This window comes from Schistocerca serialis, chromosome 3 (assembly GCF_023864345.2).
Source record: "Schistocerca serialis cubense isolate TAMUIC-IGC-003099 chromosome 3, iqSchSeri2.2, whole genome shotgun sequence".
NCBI lineage: Eukaryota > Metazoa > Arthropoda > Insecta > Orthoptera > Acrididae > Schistocerca > Schistocerca serialis.
In genome coordinates this window covers 799,348,688-799,361,735 of record NC_064640.1, presented here as the reverse complement: position 1 = coordinate 799,361,735, position 13,048 = coordinate 799,348,688, and the positions used below count along the sequence as shown (strand labels likewise).

Below are 13,048 nucleotides of genomic sequence, written 5' to 3'. Positions count from 1 at the left end.
GTCTGGCTTGCATAGCACATAATCTTGTTTGCTGCTTGTGTGTTAGTAAGATTTTTGTATCTGCACAGGGCATGACAGTGCCACAAAACTCCCACTGTCAGAACAAAGTAAGTATACTAGCTGGTGCTGGCTTGACTGCAAAGCCCAGAGCTGAACCCCAGCAGAGGGAAAGAAACTTTATCTGTAGGTCAAACTACAGGGAAGCAGAGAGCCTGAACACCACAAAGAGGCGAGCACAAAGAAAAACACAAGTACAGCCGATGTGATTTAAGGACTAAATGTGAAATTTAGCTCTTTAGCAAGGCTCTTCACTTTATCCTCACTCGGTTGTTCGTCAGGGAGATTAATTATAGTATGCCTCTCTGAATATTGTCTTGAATTTTTGTGTGACTGAGTTTTGCTTTGTGGCTTGGAGACATTTTCAACTACATTGATTCGAACTGTGTTCATATAGTGCTGTCGGTCAACTGAGCATACGGGAACACATTCACAGGCGAGTAGATAAAGGAAGGCAATGGTTCCAACACCATGGGCCTTGCAGCGGAAGTCTCAGAAATGATTGCCTCTTGCACTTCTGTGGGCAAAAGTAGGTTGCCAGAGGGCACAATGGGGATGGCAGCAGGTATGCACATTGCTGGAATTGGGAGCTCCTACCAGGAATATGTCACGACCGAACCCGTTGCCCGGCTTGCTCAGAGATGGCTATGTCATGAGTCCAAAAGCTTGCAACTGATTGGAATGACCAGTCAGCTGTTCCCAATTGACATCCTTCACAAACAACTTCCGACCTTCGTGGCCCACCACTAGACCTGGGAGCCATCATCGCTGCCACCAGCTCAAAGACTGGGCCCAAAAGCAGCCTTCTGATGAAATCACAGTAAACTGTCCAGGGCATGCGACTCAGGGTGCAACAAATCCATATGATCCCATGGCCTGTGCACATGCAAATGTCCTACCAGACTGCACCTGTTAATGGGCATTGATTGGTACATGGTGAGAAAGCTAGAAAGTGCATCATCGTGGGACAATGCAGACACAGACTTTTTCATTTGGGTCTTGAATTTTCACACAAAAAGCACTCCACTTCTTAGTTAGAAGCCAGATGAAAGGGGCTGGTAGTCAGATGCTGGAAGCCATTGTGGATTCAAAAATCTTCAAACTCTCTGACTCAAATTTCCAGCCGTTACCAGATACAAGGGTCTGAGGGGGAGCCCTTAATAGAGCAAATGATACACAATGTGTGAATAGTAGCTCTTGATGTCATGGAAAACAGTTTGGCAACATATAGGAAATAGGACAAAGCATCCATTACCAACAACTTCGTGCTTCCCAAAAAGGGCCCCACAAAGTTGCTGTGGAAGCGCTCCCAAGGGTGCTGTGGGACCAGCCAAGGGAGAAACTGACTAGTTGGCGGAGCTTGGTTCTGTTCACAATCCATACAAGCCTGCACATGATGTTCAAGATCATGATTGATCACCAACCAGTAGGTGTGATGCTGTGCCAAAGCCTACATGCCCCAGTTTGATCCATGCAGCAGCTAGAGTATGTGAGGATGTAACAATGGAGGGACAGCTTTTCAACAGCTTTGCTCATACATGGCAGACATGAAGATCCCTTGGATCACATTGAGGCAATTATGTAGGAGAAAAGAAACATAGGCCATGCCAACCCTGCTCCTGAAGGAGCACGCTCGGCCCATCTTGTCCAGGCTGGTGAAACTACTTTCCGATAAAACAGGGCAGCAGCCATAGTGGGCATAACCTCCAGCACCAACAAAGAAAAATTGAGCAGTGTCTGCTAAAAGGTATCATACAATGTCAAAATGAAAGCCTTTTGTTAGTTGAACTCTGGATCTGGTCCCGCTGGCAACCATGATAGTTCACCTGCTGGGTGGTGGACTGGTAATGAATGTCATAGCACTGAGAAAGAGTGCTCACCTGCAGTCAGTGGGCAGTCCTATCTGGGAGCTTGGAATGAGGGCCAAATAAGGAAACCAGTGGCTTGTGGTTGGTGAAGAGTAGGCACTTCACTCCATACAAGAAAACATGAAACTTTTTTATGCCAAAAATGATAGTGAGTGATTCTTTTACCACCAATAAATGATTAGATTGCACCACAAAAAGTGTCTTCAATGCATAAGTGATGGGCTGCTCAGTGCTATCTAGGTTCTGATGTGACAGGACCACACCTACGCTATACTTGGACATGTTAGCTGCCAAGGTTAGTGATTTAAGTGGTGTAAAAGAAGCCAAACAGGGAGCAGAGCACAAACAGTGCTTAAAGGACTGGATAGCCCATTGGCTATCCACAGACCGTACAAATTTGATGCTCTTCTGGCAAAGGCAGTTATGAGGATGGCAAGTGTGCATGACCTGGGGAATGAACTTAGCATAACAAGAAATCTTGTCCAAAAGGAACTGGAGCTCCTTGAGGTTCTTACGCATCTGCAAGTTGTCGGTGGCTTTGTTGTGCTCATCTGTAGAAAAGAGGTCATCTTTGCTAAGCACATGACCCAAAAAATGTCCCTTTGGGGGAAAAAGTGCCTTTTCCAATTTGCAGTGAAGACCATTCTCCAGAAGGCATTGGGAAACCACCTGTAGATTTCGTAAATGCCCTCACGCATGCAGCCCATGAACCAGAAGCCACCAGGGCAATTTTGCCCCAGAGAATGTTCTGAATCAACTGCTCCAAATATCGTCGATAAATTCCTGGTGCAGATGGAATTCCAAAGGACAGATGATTAAATTGATAAAGCCCAAAGGGGGTTTTGAGCACCAAGAAACTGCAAGATGTGGTATCCAATGGCTACTGTGCGGGTGTGCTATGCAGAAAAATACTGGCCCACTGGCAATTATGCCAGCAACTTCTTCAGCTGTGGAGCTGGATACAAGTCCACGACACATTGCCTGTTGTTTAAAATTGTTGCAAAGGAGCAAGGTGCCATCTGTGTTCTGAATCATCACCATGTGTGTGGCCCCAGTGTGTCCCACTGACTTGATGAAACAGGAGGAATGATGCTGAGGTCTTGCCAATGCTGCTACTCTGCCTTGACCTCGTCACACATGGCGAAGGGAATGGGATGGTGGTGACAAAATTTAAGTATTACTCTTGGCTTAAGGAAGATGTGTGCCTTGAAATTTATTGCCCAACCCAAGGTTTTCTCAAACAGCTGGTTGTATCTTGTTGTAAAGGGACAGATTTAGACACTAAATGTTCTTTGCCCAGTACTGAAAGCCAAAAGCAGAAAAGGCATTTAACCGAAAAATATTTTGTGCCAACAGTGAGTTAATGTAAGTTGCTACTCCACATTCTTTTAATATGCTGAGACAAAGAATTGGCCACCATCTCTCCCGCCCCCACACTCCAAAAAAAGTAAAGAATACACTGTTTTTACTATAAGACATAACTTAACATTGTGTCCGTTGCAACACAAGAGTGACCCAAGAGCGTGTATGTTTCTAAGTTAGTTAGACTGACAGTGAAGCTGACAGTTGCTCCCATATTTACCTGAAACTCGGTCAGTCACCAATTCATGAGCAGCATTAGTGGAATACACTGGGATAATGCTTGAGGGGTGTCAGAGGCAGCCCCTGTGTCCAGGGGAAACAAGGAGGCCGCCAACAACCGTTCTGCGGCTCACCAACTGTCAGAATCTAATCACAAATGGCCTACTTTTTGGCATACCAGAAACATATGGGCAATCCTGTCTAACATGTACCACATGATAATTGGGACAGGACTGTCAACTTGTGCATAGAGTTGAAACAAATGCAGAAGGAGAATGATGCCAAAAGCGTGAAAAAGATTGCAAGTGGGGTCCACAACTCTTTGTCTTGTGCATACTGCCACAGATGAAGGCAGGGAATGCTGCGACAGCATCATCCTCAAATTGGCAAAGACATAATCACATGGGGGGGGGGGGGGGCTCAGAGGAAAGTGCAGTTGCCTAGTCAAGCCCATGAGGCGCCGGTAGCTGCTTACCATGCATATCTAATTTTGCCATCTGCCAATCGTCAGAAAATTGCCATTGCCGTTAGTTGATGGGATTCAGCAAATTGGGCAGCTCCAGCTAAGAAGGGGTCGAACAACACCGGTGCCTTAGTTTGGACCTTGGGGTCAGGTGCTAACCAGACAATTGTGTCCCTGATTAGTGAGTCCACATATGAAGTAGCACATTAAGGACATTTAAACCAACCCTTGCATGAAAGACCTTGCAGGTCGGGGATCCAGGCCACATATGACTGCCCAGGGCACTTTGGGTGCTAGTTAAACTGCAGCTGTGCCACTACCATATAGGTTTGATGTCTGAAATACTGCATGAGCAACTGACAGAGCTCCTGTAGTTAAGTTTTGCAGACTCACTGGAGGACATCAAATTTTGCACGATTTCATACTGCTGGACAGTAATGAGGCTGTGGATCGACAGTACACTTTACATGGCAGTGCAGCAAGAACTGGCACAGATAATTCTCCCACCTTTCAGCAGACTCCTCAAAGCCAGTGTTGGGGGTGGCAGTGTGGATGGCTTCTCTGCAGCCACCTGGCCTGCCACTATTGCAGCATGGATGCAGAGGAATTTCACATACTGTTGAGCAGTTCCTGCATCTGTATCTGTTCCTCCTTCAGATTTTGTTGCTGCTCCTGCAGATGCAACTGCTCTTGCCAACATTTCAAAAATGGCAGATGCATGGTGGCCACACACTAATGCCATGAAAAAAAAGGACGACATCAAATTTGTAAGAACATCCTATGCCACCATTTTTGTACCTGCACAGTGCAAGGCAACACCAGAAAACTGTCAATCTCGACTTAAAAGTAACTCTGATGGTAGCCCGACTGTAAAGATGTGGAACTGAACCCCAGAAGAGTGAAAGAAACTTGATGTCGAGTCAACCTATGGGCGATTAGTGTGTCTGAACACCGCATAGAGGTGAGCTTTGGAGAAATACACAAATGTGACCAGCTTGAAGTAGTGAACAGCTAAGCATGTGGAGACAGAGCATGGTGTGAGGTGAAGCCAGGTTGGCAGTAGTTGAAATTAGTGTAAGAACTGAAAGGCCCAGCCCAGGTAAACACCACATTCAGTGGTTCTGTATATACAGTGCTTTGCATGTTCAGCCTGTGGTAGCTTGCTTTACTACTCTCCTGCGAGATCCACATTGGATTATGTGTGTCTGTATTGAAGTCCAGTGGTGGTGTTCCTAAAATGATGTTTGATTTTAGCTTACATAGGTACAACTTTTTCATCTCAACACCTTTTTAGAAAGTTCTGCATATTTAGAAGTTGACCTTTCTTCTTGTGGAGCTTATCCAAATTATGTATGTTAACAAACATCTTCCCTCCATAGGGTGAAGTGATACAATCTCTCAGGTTTTCTCAGCAAAATTGATTAATGCTGTGTTTCTGAATGTTCTGCAAAATTTTTTGATGACTAACCGGCTTCCTTTTTCAGGTGCTGCAAGTTTTGTTGTTATATTTACTCACTGTGTAGACTCCAACTTACACGTACTGACCTCTTATCTCCATGCTTTGAGCTATCACCATCCACTACAAAGCAATTCAGTGCTTAAGACTATGGTCAATAGTGCTCGGAACACTTTCAGACAGGGAGAGCCTTTCCAAAGAATTAAAACACCTACGAATAGTGTTACAAAGGAATGGGTTCTCAGATCATCAAATTAAATGGGCAGTGCAGTCAAAATCCAGTATGCCTGAGAAAGAGATCGAGACTGACTGGGGAAGAGAAGTCAAAATTAGTCAGTTACCTTATACTGGTCCAATAACCAAAAATATCAGTAGACTTCTACTGAAATGTGGCATCCAGTGTATTTCACTACCTTCAACTAAGATAAAAAGTATTCTTAGTAATGTTAAAGACTATCTGGGTGGTCATTGCATGCAATGTGAACGCTGTATGTCCTACGTGGAGCAGACTATCATAAGAATTGAAGAGAGATACAAGGAACATCAGTGACACATCTGACTATAACAACCAAGCAAATCAGCTATCACCATCATTGCCTTGAATATAACCATAAAATGAAGTACGATGAGACCAGTATCCTTGCGTAAAATTCCAAGTTTATAGGACAGCATAATTCAGGCAGTGAGTACACATAACAGCACACATCACAGCACCTGAAGAAGATAGCTGGGTAAGTTGTTGAATAATTGTGGATAAAGTGGAAACAACTTGGCAGAACACCCAGAAGTGCAATATTAATCAATTGCGCTGTGGAAACCAATGACATCTCTTCACTCAGCAGGGAGGAAATGTTCCGTAACATACACAAGTTGGATAAGCTCCGCCAGAAGAAAGGTTGCCTTCTCAGTATGCTGATGTTCTAACAAGATGTACCTGCATGTGCCAAAGTCAAACATCATATTAAAACATCAGTGGCAAATAAGATTATATGCCATGCCACTCTGGCTCTGGTATGAGAGAGAATTTGTGACACCCAATGAGTGCTGAATGTCACTTCAAAAGAGCTTTTTCGTATTCACCCCTACATGTCAGCGACACACTCAGCAGATTCTTGGGAACGGGTTGACAATATAATATGATCACAAGCAGAATCAATGCATTTGGAAATATCTGCAAGCCAGAGAGAAAAATTTGGTCATGTGCACAAAAAGTCAAGACAAGGTGCAGGGAGCTCTACTGTAATTAATCTCCCTGACAAACATCTGGATGAGGATACAGGAAGATTCTTGGTAAAGAGCTGGCTAAACTTCATTCCCACTTAGTATATTACACCAGCTTGATGGAGCATGTTGTAGCTTCTCTCCCACTAGATTGATCAGTTACCTAGGCACCAATGCTAATATCCATTGTCTCCAAGGAAGAACGAGTAACATTAAGAAATCTGTGTTGTTACATTGGACATGGGCAATGTGATGGTCCTAATGTCACATGTGGACTGCAGTAAGATGATTTTCTATCTTTTAAATGATGTTGCCTATAGACAGATAGATGCTGTTCCTACAAATAAAATCAAGAGAGAGATGGTGATTCTTCTCAGTGAGTCAGACTTGCTATGTAACATCATTAAAGATCTTAGAAAATGAACAGCAATGTCACCATGGCTACATAACCTTCATAGGGTATGCATGGGAGGAATTCCTCCAAGACCCGTAGTTAGTTTTACTGGCTCATTTACCAGTTGGCAAAATACCTGAGATGCTTTCTCTGCAAATATGTGAGGAAGTGTGAATATCACATTCACAACTCGGCTGACTTTGTACATTACCTCAGTTAATTGCAGCTTCAGGGTAAGGATATTATGGTCAGTTTTGATGTACTCTCCCTCTTTTTGAGATTACCAGTTTCTAATTCCTTGGAAGTAATTTCAGAAAAGCTTGATGATTATTTTACAGAACGTTTTAGGCATTTTCTGACATTAACTTATTTCCTTTTCAAGAGAAAATTTTGTGAAAATATCAGTCGTGTGGTGATGGCTAGTCCGTTATTCCCTTTGTGGCAAACTTATAAATGGAATAATTTGAAGCAAAAGCACTAGAAACTGCCGAGTTGAAACCAATGTGTTTTTATTGGTACACGGTCAACACGTTTGTGGAGCAGGTACATAAAGCGGAAAAACTTAAAGTTTGTAGAATATTTAAACTGTATCCATAGTAATTTAAAATCCATGATGGAGCTTAAAAAAGAGGGCCAACAGCCTTTCCTTGATGTGGTAGTTGAGAGAAGTACAGATTCATACCTGGGTCACAGTGTACCCTCTATGACAAAAAAAAAAAGTTACGCACGCCTAAGGAATTGTCCAAATGAGGTGGATATCAATAGATGTGATGTACACATACAGAAAAATAAAAATAATTATTTGGCTTGGCGGTGATTGATAGAGTTTTTAGATGTTCTCCTGTGGGATATTGTGCCAGATTCTGTACCATTGGCATGTTATATTGTCAAAATCCTGAGCTGATTGGAGGGTCCTGTCCATAATGCTTCAAGTGTGAACTTGATAGCCAAGGTGGGCATTGGCAAACACAAAGATAGGCAGTAGAAACTCTCAGCATGTGCAGCAGGCATTATATTGCTGAAATGTAAGACCAGAATGGCTTGCCACGAAGGGCAACAAAGCGGGGCATAGAATGTTGTTGAAGTACTGCTGTACTGTTAGGGTGTCACAGAGACAACCAAAGGGGTCCTGCTATAAAGTGAAATGGCACCCCACACCATCACTCCTGGTTGTCGGGCTGTAAGGTGGGTGACATTCAGGTTGGTATCCCATCACTGCTTAGGGATCTGCAGACATGTCGCTAGCCATAGTCACTTTGAGAAAGTGCTCCAGTACTATTAGAGGAAATAGCATTGTGCTTATCAGGTATTTATTGACTGATAAACCAGTTGTGGTGGTATTGCCAGGTGTTTTGTACAGTTATGTAACTGAATCCATTAAATTTCTCCCTGAAAAATGAAATTAGACCATGGATAATTTCAGTGAATTTAGGAAACTTCGAGCAATGAGATGAATCCTTTAATTCAGGGAACATATTATGTTACTTTTATAAATCTTTGCTGAGCAACAAATTCTGGGCAAAATATTGTAGATGCGACTTGACTTTTGTATCTTGATTTTTATCTTTATCTACAACCACCTGTGTTATGGAGATACAAATGAACAAGTATTCTCTGTGTAGTTCAGAGTGTATTGTATCTCAAATTTGAACAAGAAAAGGGACAAAATCAGATGTGCAGACACTGTTAAGTGTGACAGCACACCTATAAGGGTTATTTCAAACTTAGACATCGCTCACATTGTCAGTTTATGGCAAGGATTGTCAACACTGGTAGTTGTCCACTGAATTGGTCACACCACAGTCATCATCTGAACATTCAACTGCTGTAGTCAGTTAAAAATATTGAAGATCTGCCTCATAGTGGTTGCCTGCTATTAACAACAGGAGCTAATTATCGCTACCTCCAAATTATGGTTTCTATTTATCGTGAGAAGAGTGTAACATAAATGCCCATTGCCTTTGTGGAGGCAGCTGGAAGGGCTGTGATGACCCGTACAGTACCCAACTTTCTCCACACGATCCATTTGGCCTGTAGGCAGTCATTACAAACAGTAGTACAAACTGCCCAGCACTTTGGTGTGTAAAGGAGATGGACAAGGGAACACCTCAGTAGTACCTGGATGTGTGGCATTGGATTCTCTTCACAACAAGTGTAGGATCTGTCTAACACTGATGATCATCATAAATGAGTGCACATCTCAGGATGAAGTCTGATGTAATCAGCAGGAAGCTGGGTCTGTTGTGTTTTGGGCTGGTGTCATGTGCAAGTCTTTGTACATACATCATTAGTTATGGTAACTTGAGAGTTGTACATTTTTGGAACAGGACCCTTCACCCTATTGTCCAACCCTACAGTCAACATTTTGGCAAAGAGTTTGTCTTTCAAGAACATCAAATGCCAGTACACTGTGCATACCATATTAACACCTTCCTACAGGAGGCAGAAATCAGTCAAATGGAATACCTGTGGTATCTGCTGATATGAACCCAATTGAAAATGCATGGGAGTTGAAACTTATGGTGTGCAATTAGTCAGAAACCATTGTACAGTTAGAAGTGCTGGTCAAACAGACCTGTTGTGTTTTTTTTTTAGGCTAGCTATCTTAATATAATATTTGGTTATATTTGTTTGTTTATTTGTTTAACATGATCTGATTATTACAGTGTTTCACAATGTGTGAAATATTTCTGTGTGCTAATTTTATTGTACAGGATCTTATTTTGTAATAGTCATTGTTAGTTAACTGTGTTTAAACTTTTCTAATATTTGTTTCCTGTCTTTTTAATAGGAGTTTAAGTCATTAATGAGTCAGTCAACTGAACTACGTTCAAAACTGGAGTCGGCTGTAAGGTCAAGTCAAAAAACTCAACAGAAATTGAGAGCTGATAGTGCCGCAGCGAAGACCTTTCCTTCACAGACACCAACAATAAAACTTAAAACTGATTTCAGCAATTTTTCTTCATAGTATCAAAAGAAATGAACTGTTGTGCGTTTTGTAAGAGCCATGAGATAGATTGGGAAATTCGGGAAGTAAAAAAAAAAAAGTGAATGGGTGGGTGGAGGGGAATGTTTGTTTGTGTAATTGTATGACTTCTATTTCTCAGGATAGTTTCTTTGAGTGTAACTCTAAACAAATTCCACCTGTCTGAATGGAAAATTAATTTTTTAATAGTCTTCTATGTCATGCTGTGTGGACAGGTTCCTTTTGGTTCCATAATGCTAGGTATGATGGGAAAACCATTTCTTAGATTTGCTACTGGTTCTTCAATTGATGTTTGATTTTAGGATCTTCTTCAATTGATGTTTGATTTTAGGAACAAATATAACTGCCTGATTTGTTTTAAGGAAGAAACCAGCATTTCAGTAATTTAATGACGGCATTCTGAATTCATCTGCATTTATTTGATATACACAACATGGTGGTTGCCAAGTGTAAATGTTATTTATTGTGTTTCAGTCAGTATGATTGCACCTCCACAATCTCGCAAAATGTTTAGCTGACTGGTTTCAGCGCACAAAGTTTGATGATAGTAATGAACGATATTTATAAATAAATATATTATAGACTAGGGCCACAGAAGGCTTTGCATATCAGATTCCCGTATCTGAAATCATTGAAGTCATCTGTAAGTGCAAATTGAGCACATCAAATAGAAGAGAGACTTGTGAAATGGTACTGTAAAGTATTGGCAGAGGGCTGTTACGTTTTACCTTAGGAATGTGAAGTAATTTTAATGCTGACTTAAGACTGAGCTAATGCGTTAAGGTTTGACATTGTAGAGAGAGAGAGAGAGAGAGAGAGAGCTAGATTTGTGTGTGTGTGTGTGTGTGTGTGTGTGTGTGTGTGTGTGTGTGTGTGTGTGTGTGTGTGGGTGGGTGGTTTGATATATATTTGTATGTTTCGGATATTGTGTAGATAAGGTTCTAAGAATGTATAAAAGTAACAACTAAACAATGTATCAATATGTAGGAAGACAAGATAAATGTAACTGGTAAGAAAACTACAGTGAATCATTGTTTTGATTTCTGCAGATTTTTTAAAAAACGTTGTGAAGGTTCCAATCTGCTTTTGCAACAGTGCCCCTTTCCTTGGAAAATGCAATAGTTATTGAATACCTATGTGTTTTCCAGTCATACTTTTGTCATTCCTTCAACACTAAACAGTATCACATGTTCCACACTCTAGGTCAAGTAGTTTATTCGCTACAAAACCAAAATAATTGGTTTGCTTCACATCTGCTATTCAGCTGATAGTTGAAATCATTATTGGGCCATATAGCAAATGGCAAATTAAACACAGAAACACCTAACCACACTCTTCAATAGTTTGAAATGATATTTTAAAAGATATTATGGTGACAGAAACTGTATCATATAAAGAATAACTCTCCTGAATGTGTTCACAAAACCTCTCCAGGTTCTGAAATACAACAGTAAATATAGGCATGAACAATAGCAACAGACATCAAATTAAGAAGGAACATAATACCAGTCTTTCCATCACAAGAGGATTTTTTACTTGTATGCAGGAAAAAGAAAAATGAGAGAAAAATGCACATTTTACTACAAACATTTTAGAATTCAGGAGTGAACAAGCAAGAGTTTAACATCCATTCCATCAGTAATTTTACTGTTTGTACTGTTCGATTCAACATAAAGCACAAATTGCTTCATAACCACCCAGTACATTATGCACGTCTGTAAATCAGGTAATCTAAAATTGTTTAACAATTTTTGTTGTTTTTACTGACCTCCACCCTGTCTATGCTAAATCACACCACTTCTATCATCACCACTGTCACACTATTTATGAGTAATTTACACTATTATGCCAAATTGTGGCCATTGCTTATAAGAAATTAAAAACTGGATTTTATTTCATCTTTCAGTCCTTCAATCATCGTTAATTTTGAATTAGATGCTGTATATACACACCATTGTCTTCCTGATTTGAATTACATTCAATTCTTGCATTTGGTAGCTGATACAGTGTGAATTTCCTGCACTGTGTGAGGAATACTGATACATTAACTTCCAAGACCTAAAGAGCGGACAATACTTAAAGTATACCACAGCAACAACACCTGTTACTCCAAACTTTTTGTTGAATATATCAAGATCATATTTATGACTGCATGAGACACAATTAATAAAGCTTTCATTGTTGCTTTATAAGAAGGTGCTATACATTAGTGCTACAGGAACAAACCATATGAGTATTGTTTGCTTCTGTAAGCATTGACAACAAATACAAAATGCTACAATTAATTGTTAAAGACAAGCCTTCACAAAATGCAATGAAAAGACAAGAGACATTAAACATTGATGCTTTTTGATGTATATAGTTCAACATAATGGTGATGAATAGTGTTGTAGAGCTGTTACTGGCATAGCAGGAAAAATTGTCGATTGGTATGATGTGAATGATATTATGATGAGGGGGGAGGGGGAGTGGTTCCTTGGGAATCTGGCAGAGAGAGAACATCATTCTTGTAGGAGTCTGTGAAACCAGACTTCAGGCATTGGGGTGTCTTGTATGCAGTTGCTTTCTGTGCTGCCTTTTATCACCATCACACATAACTGATTTGCTCACTTTCAGTTACTTATTTACATACAGGTATCGTTTGTCAACACATCCATCATTGTTTCCATATAGTGTAATGAGATACACTATTTTGCTCCACATGTTCATTGAACAATGTGATATCTCTAGTCTTCCTCTCAGTTTCACTAAAAGCTGAATGATTTGGGTCTGTTGCTTAATTTCAATTTTTCCTGAACTGTATAAGAATACAGAAAAAAAGACAACTGTGTAGTTAATGTAATTATTATACATATCGGTGAAAGTGCACAGCAAATTGTAAAGTACTGGATACCTAGAATATTTTGTAGCTGTGTTAATGTATTCAATCGATGTGTCAGAATACTCTGTTTTTTAATGTCTGTTTGATGACTTCCTAAACCAACAAATAAATAAGTAAATTATATTTGTTCTTCAGAATTGA

General features: G+C 40.6%; 1 protein-coding gene across 1 annotated transcript in view; it reads left to right on the top strand.

The window, feature by feature from the left end:
- The window catches only part of LOC126470640 (HEAT repeat-containing protein 5B), a 504,894-nt gene extending 493,850 nt beyond the window's left edge, over nucleotides 1-11,044 (top strand). Inside the window, exon 38 of the mRNA XM_050098620.1 lies at nucleotides 9,832-11,044. Coding sequence (XP_049954577.1) covers nucleotides 9,832-10,008 — 177 coding nt within the window. The 3' untranslated portion in view covers nucleotides 10,009-11,044. The remainder of the gene's footprint in view (nucleotides 1-9,831) is intronic.
- Nucleotides 11,045-13,048: the final 2,004 nt, after the last annotated feature.